The 20,024-nt window shown below is 36.2% G+C and overlaps 1 protein-coding gene across 2 annotated transcripts in view; it reads left to right on the forward strand.

The window, feature by feature from the left end:
- Nucleotides 1–20,024, forward strand: part of LOC121317743 (catenin alpha-2) — a 502,323-nt gene that overhangs the window by 395,945 nt on the left and 86,354 nt on the right. For both annotated transcript variants that reach the window (XM_041258019.1, XM_041266306.1), the window contains 2 exons: nt 3,756–3,836; nt 17,480–17,632. In XM_041258019.1, the coding sequence (XP_041113953.1) occupies nt 3,756–3,836; nt 17,480–17,632 (234 nt within the window). The remainder of the gene's footprint in view (nt 1–3,755; nt 3,837–17,479; nt 17,633–20,024) is intronic.

A 20,024-nucleotide genomic window follows, 5' to 3' on the forward strand; every position in this document is an offset into this window, starting at 1 on the left:
TGTTTTTATTTGTTTTACAGTACTTTGCCTGTAACATACTGTATGTTACGTTGCTGCTTGTGTTGTCTGAGACAGCAAGTTTCTTTTTACAAGTACTGTATACTGCACCAGCCCTATTACAGTACATACTTTATACAGGATCTGCAGCTCCCGCTCTGTTACGCCTTGCCTCGGCTGGGGCATTGCCTAGAATGGCAGTGGGGGCATAGGGGATGTGTAACCCCCATTGTGCGCTAATGTACCTCCAGGTGTTACAGGCACCGAATCGGTACCAAACACAAGCTGAGACAGCAACTGTACATTTTTACTGTACATTGCTTGCTACTTGAATAATGCTTGGGTTTTATCCCTGTGACACATGCAAAGCCAGCCTGCCTGTCTAGTATCAAGCAGGCCTTGTTGACAGCCCAGTTACTGTCTTTAGCATCTGAGGCATCAACTGTACATTCTTACTGTACATTTCTTGCTATTGCGTATGCCTGGGATTTTTATCCCTGTGCCAGCAGCTTCAGAGACCAGACTGCCTTATGGCGCAGAGGCAAGAGCTTCAGGCCAAGCCACAAGGTGAGCAGCGGCCTTAGGGGTTTGCTGCTACAGGTCCAGGGTCCCTTCTCAGGGAGCCATCTGGAGTATTGGCATCAGTTCATCACAAACATCTGGGTGTTTACTACTGTTCAGATCGGATACTCACTACATTTCAAACACGGCCCCCCTCCCCCCCCTTTCATTGCATTTTGGAGCTGCGTTTCTAGCCTTGCAGAATTTTTAAAGGAGGTTCTAGGGAGACATATGCTTGTGTGGATGTCCAACACTTCAGGTCCCCCAGTCTCCATCGAGTAGCCTGCAAGCTGTTGCTGTGGGTGCATGATCACCTCCTCTCCCTGCTAGGCGGCAGACCTCCTCTCAAGGGGTTCCCAGTGCCTCAGAATGGAGGCTTCACCCGGAGGAGGTGAGCCTCATTTGGCAACGGTTCGGGAGAGCAGAGTTAGACTTATTGTCTCCCAGGAATCGACCCATTGTCCCCACTGACTCTCCATAACAGGAGCCGGGGACCCACTGACGATAGATGCATTTTCAGATGTGGTGCTTGCCTAAGAGCTTTGACCACACAACTTCTCCCATGACAGTTATACTGCAAATTTTGCAGGACCTGTCGATAAGGGGAATCCCCCTTTACATTCAAGATCTATTTGGCAGCTACTATTTGATTCAGTCTCCCCAGTAGCTCAGCTTTCTGGCAGGGCATTTTTTGAAGGACATTGTCCCTCGTTGGAGGCTTTCCTTGGTGCTTGAAGCACTTATGAAGCTGCCCTTTGAGCACTTACATTCAGTTGAGCTGAAATATTTATCTTTGAAGGCGGCTTTCTTGCTTGCGTTAACATCCGCTAAGCGGGTGGATGAGATGCAAGCATTTTCAATTGCGAAAGTCAACTTAATTTTTTGCAGAAGCCAGGACAAGGGTTACTCTTTGTACCAATCCTGTCCCGGCATTCCACATTAACCAGACTGTGGAATTGGAGACTTTTCGTCCACCTCCTTTCCAGTCTGACAAGGATTGGCACCTCAAGGGGCAGATGCTCTAACCCTTACAGTCACAAGCAACACACAGTGACATCAAGGAGAGAGCATAGCCCACCACAGGAGGATGAACAACTACTTCACATGACTAAACATAGAATAACATCTACAAACAGACTAGACATAGAACACACACACACAACAGGAGCAAAGGCACATTAACTGCAATTATAAACCATTAACACAAACCCCAATGCTCCATAAACAACAATGCCTCCCACTTTTCACAATCCCTTCCAATAGCTATTTGCATGTGGGCAGAGCCTGCTAGCTGCCAGGTCAGCTACATCCCGATGTGCTGTCTTCCACTAGACAACACTGTCTGACTTGTCACAATATGATAATTTCCCATTATGGACTGTACTGGCTAACCCCCATTCATCCTACAAAAAGCATTTGGTCCATCATCAGTTGTTTTATGTTTATGTAATCAACATCAACATGAATATGAATATAATTTTATAAATTTAATATTTGAATATAATCACCCAATCTTTATCTCTTCTCCTTACGTCATAACCTTAGTGACATCTTGGGTGGCATGGACAATAAATGCATGACCTATTCCCCATGTAGTTTATTTAAACTGTTTAATTAGCCATTCTCTTAATAAATGTTCTTTATGCATCTCACATGTAATGCTGATATAACGCATTAGCCATTACAGACAATGCCTCAGGCCAACTTTAAAAATGTAAAAGAAATAGACAGCAGCTTACTAGATAATAATCCACTTGGTATACCTCATTAGCTATTCCAACACCATACACTTGAGAGCTACTCTCCCGATCAGAGCCCATCTACAACAGGCCCTTGAGCCCTGTATATGACTCAGGTATAGAAGCCCACTTTGTCAGATGTAGTGTATGTGGGTTATTTCCCAAGATGAAACTGAACCATTATCCATGATTCTCTTAAACATTAAACATGTAATGCAGGTCAGTTATTCAAAAGTGCAGATGGCTTAATGTTATCATATATCGATAGATGCTCGATGCACTTCTTCCTAGTCTGAACTTTGTGCCCTCTTTAGTCAATCTTGCAATCTGTTTTGCCACTTCTCTTTCTTTTTCCTTTTTAAAAGTTGTACTTCTTGTAAAATGTGAAGTGGAGAAACTACACTATGTTATTCCATCCTATCCTTCCCATTTATTTTGTAAGGACTTATTTTCTTATTATTATATAATACAAATACCAATACATTTTTTAGATAATCCAAATTAACAAGGTCTTGGACTTGGGTATAGAAGGATAGTTCTACACTTCAGTAAAAAAAAAAAAAAAAAAAAAAAAAAGCCCTTAATAATTTGCCTGCACACCAAAGTTTTTTGTTTCCTTGTCAGTAATCATATCAAAGACTTCCCAAGAGCCACTGTATTTTGCTTTGGGTGTGGCAGTGTTTAGAGTCATTTGTGGATTTCACATTGTTGTTTCTGTGAACGTTTTTTTTTTAATTAAATATGCATTTTTCTTGCCTTCAAAATACAGCTGTATAATCAAATATTTTCTAGAATTTTTTTCATTTTATTTCTTCTTCTCATCCCTGGTCTTGCTTAAGGACAGGTCATTTTGAGAAGTGACCTTGCATTTATAAAGGGTTCCCAGCTGAAACTACCTGTTTGCTCTGGTTATCCGGGATATGATACTGGAAGCCTCAAAACAAAGATGTGTGTAACCAGCAGCTGATGGATTTTAAGAATATAATTCTTAAATATAATTCTTATATATAGGATTTTAAAAATATAATTTCTTATAATTGTTAGTTAGTGTTTTTTATTAGTTTTCTTGTCCTGTTTGTACAGTACATTCTCAGTGGGTGGTGCAAGGGTAGGCTCAGTCTGCAGCGCAATTCCCATTGTAATAGCACTCACTCAGTCTTCACACATAGAATTGTGGGCAATCACCATTTATGTTACAGTACAGTAGTCTCGTTTTATCCTCCTCTGTCATAACTGGGAAGCTGTCCTGTACCAATGTTTACCCAAGCTCTCGCTCTCTCTGACTAAGCTGAACTGTACCAGTCAGTCCAGAACAATTTAAGGGATGGGGCATAATAAGTACCATTTATTACAGGAGCAATGGACAGGTCTCGAAGAGATAATTAATCGTCTCAATGTGCAGCTTTTTTTTTTCCTCATAACATTTCAACGGTCTGCTTTTTGTTTTTTATTTTTCAGACTGGCCGAAAGGAAAAAGGAGACCCACTTAACAGCGCCATTGATAAGATGACTAAAAAAACAAGAGACCTACGAAGACAGGTACAGTAAAATTGCATTTTGTCTTTCAAAGTGGTTGTCAGCACTTTACTTTATTAGACTGTAATGAGTCATAATTCTGTGCAGAGCAAAATACAGCAGAAGACATTACATTAAACACGCATCACAATTGCTGTAACTAGGTGTAATTAACAAGGTTGCAAAAATCACTTACCTCTTTCATCTGTTAAAATTATATCATTCACGACTTTATTTTTTACTAAACTAGCTAGCTACACTGTATCTTTACTGGGTGGATTGCAGTTTCCTCCTGTCCACTCACTTCCGGTAATCTACGTACAGTAAAAGGCTTATTGCTTGTGACATAAGTGAATTTACAGCGGTGTAACTGAAAATTGGCTTAACCCGAGCCAAAGTGAAAACAAATTTTGGAAAACAAAAAGTTCACCCTTTTAAAACAGCTGGGGCTGTCTCTCCTCACAAACTATGCTTAACAAGCACCATATAAATTGACCCACACCCTAAAAGTATTAATGGCGCATAGCAGGTTGATAAACTACTGCAAGTGCCTTGCTTTGTCTGCCTTTAAACATTGCCAGTAATGAGCCAGAAAAGATGACATTAACTTCTAAAAAGTGTATGTTTTATTGGGCCTAGGAAGTGCTTATTTGGCAATCCTGTTAATAGACCTCTGAAATTTTGCTCTGCACATTGATTCCCCCAAAATAATAGTTGACATTCATTATCATACTGAAGTCTACTCCTGGCCTAGCTTCCACTCTCAAATGTTAAAATGCTGGAGCCTGTAAATAGGTACACAGAATAATATATATATATATATATATATATATATATATATATATATATATATATATATATATATATATATATATATATATATATATATATATATATACCAGAGTACATACACTACCGGTCACAAGTTTTAGAACACCCTATTTTTCCAGCTTTTATTGAAATTTAAGCAGTTCAAGTCCAATGAATAACCTGAAATGGTACAAAGGTAAACAGTAAACTGGCAGAGGTTAAAAAAAAAGTTTAGGTTACCAAAAACTGAAAAATAATGTACATTTCAGAGTTATACAAAAAGGCCTTTTTCAGGGAACAAATAATGGGTTGACAACTTATAGCTGTTCTGCAGCAATGGAAGTAAATTAAGCCTTGAAAGTTGATGCTAACAATTCCTACAGGTGTCCCAACTTTTGTTGATTACTTACAAACCCTCTGTCTGTATAAAAGCAGTGTTGGAACAGACTATGTTACTACACCCTCTTAAGTATTATTTGGACAGTATTGTACTGCAGGAAGTAGTATATTGCTATCATAATGGCGAGAAAAAGGCAATTAACAAAGGAAGACAGACAGACCATTATAACCCTTAAAAGTGTAGGTCTTTCCTTTAGAGAAATTGTAAAGAAAGCCAATGTGTCTATGAGTACAGTTTCCTACACCATCAAAAGGCACTTGGAAACTGGAGGAAACTCTGACAGAAGAGGTCTGACAGACCCAAAGCCACAACAGAACCAGAAGACAAGTTTCTGAGAGTCAACAGCTTGTGTGACAGGCAGCTCACAGGACAACAGCTTCAAGCACAGCTTAACACTGGTCGAAGTAAGCAAGTCTCAGCTTCAACTGTAAAGAGAAGACTTCGAGCTGCAGGTTTGACAGGTAGAGTGGCAGTAAGAAAGCCATTGCTAAGATGACAAAATAAGAAAAAGAGGCTTGCCCGGGTCATGAAGCACCACCAGTGGACTACTGAAGACTGGAAGAAGGTCTTACGGACCGATGAATCAAAATTTGAAATCTTCGGTTCATCACGCAGGGTTTTTGTACGTTGTCAAGTATGCAAAAGGATGGTTCCTTGGTGTGTGACACCAACTGTCAAACATGGAGGAGGATGCGTGATGGTCTGGATCTCTTATGCTGGATCCAGAGTCGGTGAGTGGCACCCTGAACCAAAACGGCTACCACAGCATTATGCAGCGCCATGCAATGCCCTCTGGTATACACCTAGTTTGTCAGGGGTTCATCTTACAGCAAGATAATGACCCAAAACATACCTCCAGGCTGTGTCAGAACTACCTTAGAAGAAAAGTACAAGACAGTAGGCTTCAAATCATGGAATGGCCAGCAGAGTCTCCAGACTTAAACTCCATCGAGCTGGTTTGGGATGAACTGGACAGAAGGGTGAAAGCAAAGCAACCTACAAGTGCAACACATTTGTGGGAACTTCTGCAACAGTTTTGGGAAGAACCTTCCGAACAATATTTGATTTCCATTGTAGAAAGAATGCCAAGTGTGTGTTCGGCTGTTATATCTGCAAAAGGTGGCTACTTTGATGAGTCAAAAATTTAGAATAACTTTTGTTAAACAAAACGATTCCATGATTTATTTTTTAATTCCAATTGTTTATTTGTTCTATGCTTTAATTTCAGAGTACAGTGAGAAATTAAACTGCATATATTTCAATAAAAACTGGAAAAATGGAGGTGTTCTAAAACTTTTGACCGGTAGTGTAGATGAATGCTAATCTGTTTACAGCAGACAGTATGCTTTCTGAGCAGTACCAGGATTTACAGTTCATTATAAATTGTTGTACAGGCATGTGCAAGCAATTTCTATGGCACAGGGGCACAGACAGCAGTTTATTTCTGTGAAAAATGACAGCAGTATCTGTAGGACTATGATTTATTATAGATGAAGTCCTAATAAATTTTATAAATAACTTTGCTGGACAGGTCCATAACCCTTGGTAATGCCTGATACAGTGGGTTTCATAGCTATTCAAATTACATTTAAGAAAATATATTAGGCTCAAGATAAAGTAATTAGTACTTCACTAAAATGTTGATCAATAGAGGGTTTAATGCAACTGACCATCAGGCTGTTATCAGCCTAGGCTGAGTTTTGGGGTATTGCTTCCCTTATTAATTCCCTCTCCCTAACTTATTTAAACATGAAGAAAATTCACTTAGCAGTTCTCTCCAGCTCCTGACGATCCCGATATTGAAACTGTAGTTATTTTCTGGCAGTTAGTGCTGAAAGAACTTTTTAAACATGACCCACATCCAGCACCAAACTTCCAAACCAAACCAAACTTCAGTATATTGAGGCTATATATACTGAGTGGTTTATGTGTAATAATAGCAATCACAAGCACTGTAAGAATTTGTATATTTAGACATAAATAGTAGACCACATTGATCTAATGTGAAACGTTCATTTTTGAAAGAAAATGGCTTCTGCTCTGGTATGATAAACCTGTATGTTTTCCATATGGTGGCTGTATACTGTAGGGGATCATCTTAATAAAGTTTGATCCTTGTGAACAGGTTGGTTCGTGTGGTGATGCCAGACCAGGGAGAAGTACTCAGAAACACAAGTAGTGTGAGGCAAAACTGCGCTGCTGCACTCGTATTTACCAAATGAAATAACACCTACCAAACTGGCACAAGAGCCAAAATAAACCACCACAAAAGAAACAAATAAACAAAACGAGTACCTTTCAAGAAATACACCAGTAGCATTCGTTTGTCTTTTCTTCTCCAAACAGTCCCTTGTACTCGTCAACTCTTCTGGCTTTTATAGTATGTGGCTGGAGCCCAATTAATCAATAATTAACAATTACATAATTAAGGCTCCAGCCACATTTTCACATGTATTTTCCAGAAATAAATACATATATTTATCCATATAGAAAAAAACTGCAATAAATCACAGCGATAACAACAAAATAATATATACATTAATAAAGGGGCGGGCATCCAGTCACATCTGCCATAAAAATCACCCTGTTTTACACAGCACATCTTTCCTGTGGCATTCAAGAGATCCCCTAACATAGACCAGAAAGAAAGTACACTGTTTACACATAACCATAGGTAATGCAGGCCCATGTTATTGGATGGAAATATTACTGCAGGAATGCACCTAATCCAGTAATAAATATACTGCTGCACATTTCTGCCAAAGTCATACATCATGCGGGTTATTTTAGTTTGCAATTTTCCTTTTTTTTTCCCAATGCAAATACCCTGCCTTCTTTTGTTCCAGTGTACTTGGCCAATATTTGGAGAGCAGTAAACTTCTTTGACATCTATATTATAATTATATGTAAAACCAGTTTACAGATTCACAAGGCCAGGCATTTTTCTCTTCAGACATTTATTTTATTATCTATCACAGTATTAAATTCTCTGAGATGTTTATTACTGTGCTTCTTGATTTTTATGGTACTCTAAAGTGGTTGAACGGAAATGAAAAGTGTTTAATAGTCCTGATTTACTCTTGCAAGTCTGGAGCAATTTAATTTTCCCGGTAATTTTAACCATCACTTTTAATTTATTCAATACATAATGTTTACTGGTGCACATATGACCCCAAATTTAAAAATAGACATCTTACCTGCTTTCAATTGCACGCCCCGAAACTGTCTCTAAAGTTGCCTTTAAAAGCTTTCTGAAATATTCTCAGCGGACCCAAACAGAAGCAACCAGGCACATTGCAGTTATAAGCAGATGTTACATTTTCAGGTAGATTTCATTTACAGAAACAGATTGTGTGAAATCTGTTTTTGCTGTTATTTATTTGTTTGTTTAACTCTTGAGAATAACACTATTAAAATATTTTTAAAAGCTGCAAGTATACGATCAGCTCAAAGTTCTGAACTGCAATACTGCGCTTTTATTTTCTTGGAAAAACTTGGTTGTATTTCATGCACAGTGGGGCGGGCTCGTGTTTCAGCTGCTTATTTTTCATTCATCCTTTTCCTGTTTTGGGGGTAGGCAGCATTGCACCGCTGCAGTTGTTTCATTAACCATTCATCATCTTCATTTTTCCAGTCATGGTTTGGAGGCTTTGTCTTTTAGGAGGAGGTGGCCTATGAGCCTCTTCCTATCCGTGGCACTAGACTACATGATGTCATCGTGTTTTTGCTAGTCGGCTAACATTGCGGATAGCTGTCAGCAACCATGGACGAGGTCCCCTGACCAAATTCATTATTCTTTTGTCTGTTAAATTGCAATTTATTTTTTTGATTGTTTTTTTTTTTTAGTTTTTTGCTGGATTCTGTAGGATTTGCTAAATTTTTTATTTACTTTAAATGTATGCATACTTTTGGCGCATGTGCTTGGCTACGGTCAAACCTTCACTGAAATTTGTGTCCCTCTATCCACAAAATATTTTTCAACATAATGCCAACTGTTTCGATATTTTCATTCACACGTCATGGAACATCTGGTTAAAAAAAAAAAAAAAAAAAAAAAAAAAAAAAAACACAGATGAAAAGATTGCATCATTGTGTTTCCAGATCCTTCTCCCTCCGGCAGCCATAGATATTTCTTGATACACACTTATGCTCATATGCCAAATTCTCTTTCTCGAATAAAAGTTGAGAAATGCCTTGTGTCACTAAACTGGTGTGATACAGATATGTTAATATGTACTATATATCCTTCAGAGATGATGAAAAATGTAAACACTGCTGTTTGATAGTTATTTTACTTTTACTTCCGTGACCTTAGCTGTATTGTACTTTTATAATCTCCAATTCCAATTCCTGTGCTAACAGTACAATACAGTATGTACCGTTAGTCTTAGTTATTTACCACTGCAATTCAGAAATTCTACTAGGATAGTGGAATATTAGACATGCTGTAGAATCATAAGTATTGATAAAGACATCTCACCGTAACTTTCTCTAACATTTTAGTCTTCTATATATAGCTAGTGACTGAGGGCCAAACACTCAAACGGCTTGCGTGTGTAGCAAGGGGAGTTGTAGATATTTTTTTTCCGCAAGTCCTTTTTGCAAAAAACGTTGTGCTTTTGAGTGAGATTCAAAACAGGTGCTGCGTTTGAAAAAAATAGGTTTGCGAGTTGTGCTCTCGCAAGTGCCTTTCCCTCACATTTGGGGGAGATGTCATGAATAATCTCGCAAGTTCACCACCACGAGCTAAATTCAAAAGTCAATTTGCTCGCAAATCACTACGTTGCATCTAAATCACTTAAGACTGGTTACACTCCTCTTAATATATTTTAGCATTTTTTTGCTCTGTGTACATGCACTATTATTCTATGTTTTGGACCAAACCGTAAATTGCATTTACCAAGCCTTTTTTAATTAATTTAAAAAGTGGAAAGTAATTCAGATGAGGTCCAGAGGGCTGACTACTGATACTGATATATATATATATATATATATATATATATATATATATATATATATATATATATATATATATATATATATATATATAAAAACAAAAAAAAAAAAAAAAACATTATCAGTGCTGTGAATGCAGCAGAACCTGCAGTTGATGGAGATTGCAATAAATAAATAAACACATAAATAAATAAATAAATAAACAAATTACGCATAATTATACAGGGTTTGAAACGAATAACAAAATTGAAACTTGCTAGTCCTTATGTAAACTTACTAGTCCTTATGTGAAGTTGCTGAGTCAGAATCAACAAAAACTGTTGAGGTTCCTAACATATTAGGCTTACATTTTATTTTCCTAAAAAATGAACATTTATTTATAAATTTGTTTTATTGTATTAAAAACAAACAGATACAATAAACATTAATGCCCATTCCCAGATACATTGATTGTGTTTCTGCATCTGCCTTCCCCACCTTCCGAACCCCAATAAAGTCTGTGAGGACAACAGCGTTGCCAGCGTAGCATGTCACTGCCTCACTAATGGAACTATTTGTAGAACCGTCGCAGATAGCCGGTCTTCGCAATAGTGTGTATGACTCCTGTGCCTGTTTAGATTTTCTATAGGTTTTCCTCAATGTAATCCTTTTGCCTCACAGGTCACACATCCATTAAAAAAAAGAATACTGTTGTGCATTCTTTGCAAGGGCATGAGCTCTACTAAAAAGCAATTTTAGCTTTAAAATCACAGAGGTGTTTATGGTCTTTAGTAACTGTTACATTTTTGATGTGCCTTGTTTGGCAGTCTTTGCCCTCATCAGTTTCACAGTTATAATGATGACTTGATCTCTCAACCCACATATCCACATTTTTGTAAAATTACTTTACACTTCAAAGATGCAATGCGCTAATAATTTATTCCTCACCATGGTTTAAATGTAACCTTTTGGTATTATAAACTAAATCTACTTTTTAGAAATAAAAACAGTATAAAAACGTCAGAACCAAAAATAGCTCAAACGGGGAAACGGACCATATAAAATTCTAATATTCTACACTAACTGTTGTAATACAGATACGTTAGTAATAGTTAAGCAAGCATGCTTTAAATCTATATAGTTTTAAATACTTTAATATTTTACCCTGATAAAGATTGACCTACTAAGTTGTGTTCAAGCAATTGTGCTTTTTCAAAAAAGAAATACATAATTGAAAAATGAAACAATGTGAGGAAATTAATGTTTTTATACAGTTTTGATGTCTAAAAAATACATTTTGTTTATACCGAAAGTTCACAGAGATGTATAAATGAATAGCGTAAGTAATCACATGGACACAATTCAATGAAACGCTGACGGATTCACATATCTCAAAATAATTCAAACTTCAGCATGACAAGGGGAGATGAAGTTCAAAGTGACTGTTTTATAAGCATTATGAATTTTTGTTCACCGCTGCTACACCCCATTAGAAAATGGACTTTTCCTGCATTTTGTAAATGCAAGCCTATGAACGTGAGTTTATCTGTACACTTTTTTTAAGCACTCGCCCACAGGACTACCATCAACTATTCTCTCGTCAGTTTTAATTTGCCTCGGGTGAACGGGCAAGCGTTAGTTTCTAACCCTGAATTATATATCAAGACATGATAGCACAGGGTCCTTTGGTCTATTACAAAGTGTATTTCAGAGAAGCTGCTAATGGTATTGTTTTTTTCTGACTAAGGAGCTACTCATGCACTAAAGCTGCAAGTAAAGACAAGGTCATAAAGCTACCTTCCTCCTTCATGGGTTGTAAGTCATCATTTTCCTTAATTCCATTAAAGTTAATGTGATTCCGTCTTGCACACTCATTATCTGACTCTGTGTAGGTCAGAAGCCCTGGAATTCTGGGGTCTAGCTATAATAGTTCCGTCACAAGTTCAAAACTTCTACCACACAATGCCTTACTTCTGGCAGATAATCTTGTGACACTTCGCCCATTTGCAGCATTTTGATTGTATGAATGTATTCATTGTGTCTTTGAACACTGGCATCTGTGGAATGCCCTCTATGTAGTTACTTTTTCTGAGAACATCAAGAAAAAAAAAATCATAACAAAATAGCTTTCCAGCTGTTATTAGTGTTGATGAATAGCATTAATTGGGATGAAAAGGCTGACAGTGCTGAGCTAATATCCTTAAATGTCTTGCTTCATGCAATTAGTATTCCCCTGCACTGTATCCATTTAAGCTGTTGGAAATGTGTCACGTGTTCATACCCTTGTTATCTCATTTCACCAATTGTTCTGTCAAACCATTCCTCATAGCTTCTCTTGATTGATAACTGAATTTAAGGTCTCTCCTCTTAGAAGTTTACCTTTAGACACCAGGCACAAGTTCTGCAAGATATCATTGCGTTCCCCCAATCTGTTTCATGTAGCCTAGGTGCTAATATCATTTGGCACTGGAATTGTCTTGATTAAGTCAAGAATACCTTGCAGCCAGAGCTCACCACAGAAAATCCATGCTCTGTTAACTTCAATTGTCATAGACTTATTGGTGGCTCAAAAGGTTAAGCAAATGTGTTTTAGGTTCCTGAACAATCGAAAAGTATACAGCCAGCTAACAGAACGCAAGCATTGAGTTTCTCAGAAACAGATCATTATGCCTTTCAGGACAGAGCATCATGGAAGAAGAAACCCTTAAAATAGAGCACTTTCAGCACATTCATTAATACAGACGCATGTTTCGTTATCACAGTGCTGCCGTTCAAGTGCTATTTTAAACAGATCGTTTCAGACAATGAAGTACACATAGACTGTAGACATTATCCCACAGGTTGATGCCCTCTAAAAGTTGACAGGACTTGTTGAAACACATTTTAGACAGCAACATAAGATTCAACCAGACTTAAGTGATCCAGACCAAAATATAAATTTAAAAAACACATTTAAAAAATATCTTCATGCAGAAAAAAAAGTTTATAAATGCAATGAGTTTCCTGCAGCGGTCATTACTCTTGTGTGTGTGTGTGTGTATATATATATATATATATATATATATATATATATATATATATATATATATATATATATATATATATATATATATATATAATACGAAATCAGTATTTTAGTCTCATGATTACTTGTTACTTTCTTTAGTGTCACCATATCAGGTTATGAAAATCAAAAATCCCATTGATTGGATTACTGAGCTGTAATAAACCCCAAGCCACCTATTGTTTTATATTCACTACAATAAGCTTGGAATGAAGTCAGCAGGCAATTATTATTCAGATCACAAGTGAGTAGAACTTCAGGGATCAACAGAGCATGCTCTCTGAAACAATTCCAGGCTAAGATAGTACAGAGGTATTCTCTCAATGGCCTGTAAACTCAACGGAAAGAAGACCTTTGTTAACGCTAATGACAGCAGGAAGTCTTGTTGGCTCTCCCGGCAACAAATGCATTTAATCTTTACCTATAGCTTTAAGGTATAAAGGTAAAGGCAACAGAGGGTAAATGCATTGCACAGATAAGACAGGTTTAAGTTAGCGATTAAATGAAACATCGCAGTTAGTTACTGGAACTAGAAAGGGTGGAGGAAACTGTATACTGCTTTTACTGTATACTCCTTCTTCTACAAAGAAACATCCAAGTCTTTCTTGGTTACAGACATCCCTGGGGACATGACTCACTGTCTGAAACTCATTACCTAGCTGTAATAAGCTTCAGCCAGATCTTACTTATAACTAAAAAAGCTGACCCCCACTTTTATCCCTAAACCCCCAAGTTATAGCAAAGGCTGCTACCCATAATCCTGAACTCAGTTGTATACTTCTAATAAATCTAACGCCATTATCATTTATTTTTTAAATATTTGTAGGCTTACAAAACCCAATACTGTATTGTTTGTAGGGGGGTGTTTCAGTTTTTTTTCCCATTGTGAAACATCTAAAACTTTAGAGATGTACAGTACGTTATTACATGATCTGTGCTCAAATAAGCCCCTCTACAAATATTATGTTTAAAAAATGAAATATTTCTGACGTTATTAATATGTTGCTTTACCAAGATGGGTAAAATAACATGGCAGGGAACTTTAATGATTTGTGAGATCCTTGTTCAAGCAATGTTGTTAGGAATGAATCATGTATAGGAACAGATGTAAGGCATCAGCAGGTTTCAGTGAACTTTGTTGACTGAGGCAGAAGGAGACTAGTGAACTAACAGGAACAGTTTTACTTTGACTGACCTATCTTCCACACTTTGATGCTGTTACTGACTCACATAAGTTTTATTTTATATATCTAATTATTATTGAAGTGCTTCCTTAATAAATTCTGTTATTTTCTATTATAATGAATTCTCTTCTGTTTGTTTGCTTCTTTAACTCTTACTTTACACACATGACTTTCATCAGTACATGACATTGATGAGTTTAGTAGTTTGCATAAAATTAGAGGCAATTGGCAGGAGGCATCTCGGTAGCAGTTTTACCAGACATCTGTTTTTATGTTGGAACAGGTGCTTAATCTTAGGAACATGCAGTTTCCCATTAAAAAGCACATTTGTAAAACGGATGCTAAGCTCCTCTTTGAAGATCATGTGACCCTTAGCTTATTCACAGTTGCAAAGATATTTCTTTTTCAAGCTTTGTTGAGTATATGCACTGTATTCATTATTTTATAGAGCTTTTGTGTGCATTATAATTAGACTACATTAAGTTTACACTGTTGCAATTTACTAGTGCTAACTCACCATCTGGACTTAAAAGATAAAGCAGCGAGTTTGAAAACTTTCTGAGACAGTCTGTCATCATCACAGTTTATGAGGCAAGGCTTGCATCTCGCAAATAATAGTGTAGCTGCTCTGGGATTATGCCTCTATTTCTATTTGAAGCTTTGTCAGAAAGGTCAATCCAGGATTTTAGTTCAAGCTCTGCATCGGCAAATGGAAAGATTTATTTATCTTATTACACAAGACATGTACCACAAAACTTTAATAAAATAGGATTTTAAAACCCAACCTAGCCCTTCCATTATGGTTTGAATTTTCAGCATGTCATTTATCGGTCGGTGGATTTTTAAAGCAATGTACTATAAAAAATTATTTACAATATTTGCCAGCAGACCCAGCGTGTTTTGGAGACCAGTGATTATGCTTCATGCGATCTGAGAAGCTGCTAACACACAACCTTGGAGCAACATTGTAACTCAATTTAAACATTCCAGCAACTTTGTTAAAAGGTTGTGTGTCAGTGGGAACCAAGTAACAGCTTTGTTTTATAACAAAATAACATTGTATTGCACACCCTCAAGTATAAAGCAAAAGTATTATTATGGTCTTTTTATATGCACTGTTCAACAAGGATATGGTATACAAAACATTGGAAAATGAACAAGCAGAAGTACGAATTTGTATTTAAAACTGAAATGAGATCTGCCATTGTTAATAATAATAATAATAATAATAATAATAATAATAATAATAATAATAATAATAATAATAATAATAATAAACAAACTTAAATATTTTCAAAAATGAACAATAAAAGCAATAAGTATCATTATCAAAAATAATGTATTGTTTAATCTCAAACTTGTGCATTGTAAATACAACAAAACTCGTTAGAATACACCAAGAGGTTTGTATCTGGCCTACTTTCAGCATGCTTAAAATTATCAAAACCTTTAATAATGTAATAAATGCATTAAACAAATATGCATTACATGTAGGCCTACCTTAAATTACTTTTTCTATTATTTGTATTATTATTTTTTAATCCTGAGTATTACTTTCATTGCTGTTAGTTCATTATGCTGACATTACAATGACAGAGACCCAGCGTTTAATAGAGAGCCGGCGTTTATTTACAATATTTGCCAGAAGATCTGGTGCGTAATGGAGACAGGCTGTTATCTGAGACCCAGCAATTATTTGATGTTTTACGGTAGTCAAACTTTTTGACAGTTGGCTACTCATCATCATGAAAAGGCATTACCCAAAATGTGTATCTACGTGACTCACAGCTTCACATACTCTAATTAACACTAACCTTGTGTGAGTAGAGACATTTTCACAAAGTTTTAAGTGTTTGTTTTTGTTTGTTATATTCACAAAATTGCTGTTGGTTTGCTCTATTGTAAAGTTTCATATTAGAATGGTCTTTAACCATCATTTCCATTCCATGAAACCCTTACAATTAATCAATAATATGTTATTAAATTGACAATCTAATAAAAAGAGCATTTAAACATAAGAAGCACCTACATAATATAAAGTAAAAATATAAATGTAAGTATACTGGATGTAACACAGCATAGGGTTGTCATAAAGTATTCCATATTCATTTTAATATTAAGTGCCCAGTGTTAGATTATAAATTGATAGACACTTGACGCTGTTTTACTTGAAACATTTCTGTGACATGACCAGTTGTTCTACTTTGATGGATTATCATCTTTTTGACATAGTTTGGAGGCAGTTTGGTCCAGTGGTTAAAGTCCAGAGCTTGTAACCAGAAGGTCACCGGTTTAAATACCATCTCTGCCACTGACTGACTCATTGTGTGACCCTGAGCAAGTCACTTAACCTCCTTGTGCTCTGTCATGCGGATGAGATGTTAAATCAATGTCTTATTGTAAGTGACTCTGCATATAATGCACAGTTCACAGCCTACCTCTGTAAAGTGCTTTGTGATGGTGGTCCACTATGAAAGGCGTTATATAAAGATACAGTGTTCACCCTTTATAACGCTATAGTGGGGAGCCATAGTTACAAGATCGTGCTATTTGTATTCCGTCTTATAACGAGTATAAAAGGGCTACTGTAATGGAAGCCATGACCCGGCCATGTTATAACTGATTCCTCACTGCATTATAACTGGTGAGCACTGTATTATTATTATTATTATTATTATTATTATTATTATTATTATTATTATTATTATTATTAGTCAAGTTGTATGTCCTTTCTTAGTGAAGTTCTCTGCTGACAATATTACAGTATAATTATTGTCATTCAATTTGTTGATACTCAAAATATTGTGGATGGCAAAACAAAGTGAAATGCCACTGAAATAGATTTAACTCATTAGTACAGTACTTAGACAAATATAAACCTTTATATCAAACAAATTGTTGACATACTTTTCCTCCCAAAGTCTAGTTTCAATGCATAAAGGTCTAATCAATCAATCAATAACCTTTCATAGTGGACCACCATCACAAAGCGCTAAATACCTTCACTATGTATAATATTATAACAGATTCAGTAGTGTACTATGGTAATGAAAATGAAACAGCTGACAGTGAGTCTAAATCTAATTAGGGTATATGTTTTTAAAAATATGTTGTAAAATTCCTGGGGGTGTCCTATTTTAATAATTTCATTTGAGGTGCAGGCTGAGACCATATTGAATGAATAAAAAGTGTTTTCAGTAACTGTCATGTTGCTTTTAAAGGTGAAAGTAATGCTTTTTTTTTTTTTTTTTTTTTTGCAATATCTTCTTTGCAGCTGCGAAAGGCAGTGATGGACCACATCTCTGATTCCTTCTTAGAGACAAACGTGCCCCTGCTGGTGCTGATTGAGGCTGCCAAAAGTGGCAATGAAAAGGAGGTTAAAGAATATGCCCAAGTCTTTCGTGAGCATGCCAACAAGCTGGTGGAGGTAAGTGCCTGCTGAATTAGCTGTGAGCAATTGACGAAAAAAGACAGCAGAAGCAATCTGAATGCAGGTAGTAGTGTGTACAGTCTGGACTAAATCAAATGCCAACAAAGTCTCTGTGAAAAGGATCAAATCCACATAAAAACAGTGTTTCGCTCACAAAGTGTAAGAGATACACACATGTAGTGTGGACAGCCTTTGTATGCATTATTCTGTGTGTCGCTTCAGCTGTACAGCAGAGATGTAAAGCAGTCATCACGCCAGTTTGCAGTTTTATAATATTTTGTATACTTTCATTAATCAAGGGTCCCCTTGCAGCTACATCATTTCTAGTTGATGATAAGAAAACAGAATTCTCTCCTCTGTAAATACTGAAGGATTATAAAATGTATAGGAGCAATTGCATTGGCCTTCAGGTTTCTCCCTGTAAGTTTAGAGAATGCCAGTAAATATTATCACATAGTGAGGCACAAAGGCATGTTCTGTACACCTGCAGACAGATATATGGCTGCTGAAACAAGTCTATTTGTGAGTTCTTTGGACTGCATGAGCTGACTTTAGTGGAATTATTGGTCTCCTAGGAAAACTTAAATCCTGACGACCGGAGTGTAAGGAATAGAGGCACCCTGCCTGTGAAATCAGCAAGCTGCTGTACAAGACTTTTTTTAAAAAAAAAATTTTACAAAAAAAAAAGAATAAGTTAAATCTTTTTATTAAGGCAGATTACACCAAGTGATATAGAATGTTGAGCCACAATCATTTCAGGAAGGCTAATAACCACATAGACCCCATTAGTTAAAACTTAGCAGATGGATATCAGAATTTGAGATACATCTTCCAGTGTGTCAAAAATTCCCTTGGTAAGAGCAATCACAGTTGGCAGGTAAGTATTAGTCGGTGATTTATGGTGATTAAAATGTGATATAGTACAGGTAAATCAATAGCATTACAGGGCTAGGTAATAATTTGTGGTGGAAGGAAGCAAAGAGCAGCAGTTTTATTTTTGAATTTATAGCCATTTTATCAATTAATAATACAGAAGAATTATGCAGCATCACCTCAAACATCAACCTCTCAGGGTTACAATAGGAAATTCTTCCTCGGTCATCAGTTTTTTAGAACTTGTAATTTTAGTTATTTAATATCTCTAACTGCCTTTGCCTTTTTCTCTATAAAAATAAATATATGATTTGTGACTGTTTTATAATTACAATTAATTCCAGGGTTGTGAAAAAGTCATATGTGTTAACCAAAAACTGTTCAATGAACCAGATAGTAAAATAGTTAATAAATAAACACAGCAAAGACTATGCATGGTCTCTGCTAGAAGGATGTTCTTTAGATATGATGGATGTACTATGCAGCAGGTGCAGAATACTTTGGTCAAGTTTATATTGAGCTATTCATTCAACATCTTGATTACAAAAACCTGATTTCCTACAATGCATTCATTGTCCCCAGTAAGTGACTCGTGATTGATTAATGTGTCAAAATGACTATCCCAAACACCGTAGGTTATACAAACACTCAACTGAGGGATGCAGAAACCTTTGCCTTATTAAAAATTCTTATTATCAAGAGCCTATGCCAGATAGCCCTGCTGCACATATAAAATGTTTTTATATACCGTACATACAGTTCTGCATTGTATTGAAAAATACAAACTGTTCAAATCGGACGCAAATGTTAAATGATTGCGTGTCCTTTGAATAAATCATTAATAATAATTTCAAAGTACTCCAGCTGAGAACTATGATTCTTGTAAAAATAAATGTGAACTAAAAGGAATTTAGTGAGTTATAAGAAGTATATAAAATAAAATATATATTATTATGTAAATGTGTGTAATTCAAGTTGATCTCGATGGGAATTGATCATACGCTTCATTGGACTGGAAGAAGTCATCATATTAAAGAACAGTGTAGTCATGTCTGCAATCACAATGTTACATTGTTTATTTATTTTTAACTGTAGATACCTCACAGCTGTAAGATGACTCAAAGTTCCATCCTTGAGGCGAGTGATACCCCTGTGCTGTTATTGTAAATGAATAAAGACATCCCTCTATTAAAACAGGATAACGTATGGAGTGCAAGATTTCTTACTGTGGAGAAAAAAAGCAGTGTTTGATTCCATGACGTACACATTCTCAGTGATCTGCTTTTTGTGTTTATGGAATTTGAGGGGATGCATCCAGTTAACACCGACTCCTCTAAATTTTAGTAAATCGTGATTTTCCATTTTACCTCTGGTAACCTGTTACACTGTGTGAAATATAGAATTATCTGATGCAATACTTGTGCTGCATGAGTATATACTGTTCTTTTAAACCTGACTAGATTTTCAACACGGTTTCCTTTGAGAAAGCACATTAATCACACAGGGTTGTGATTTT

Source organism: Polyodon spathula, chromosome 1 (genome assembly GCF_017654505.1).
Source record: "Polyodon spathula isolate WHYD16114869_AA chromosome 1, ASM1765450v1, whole genome shotgun sequence".
Classification (NCBI taxonomy): Eukaryota; Metazoa; Chordata; class Actinopteri; order Acipenseriformes; family Polyodontidae; genus Polyodon; species Polyodon spathula.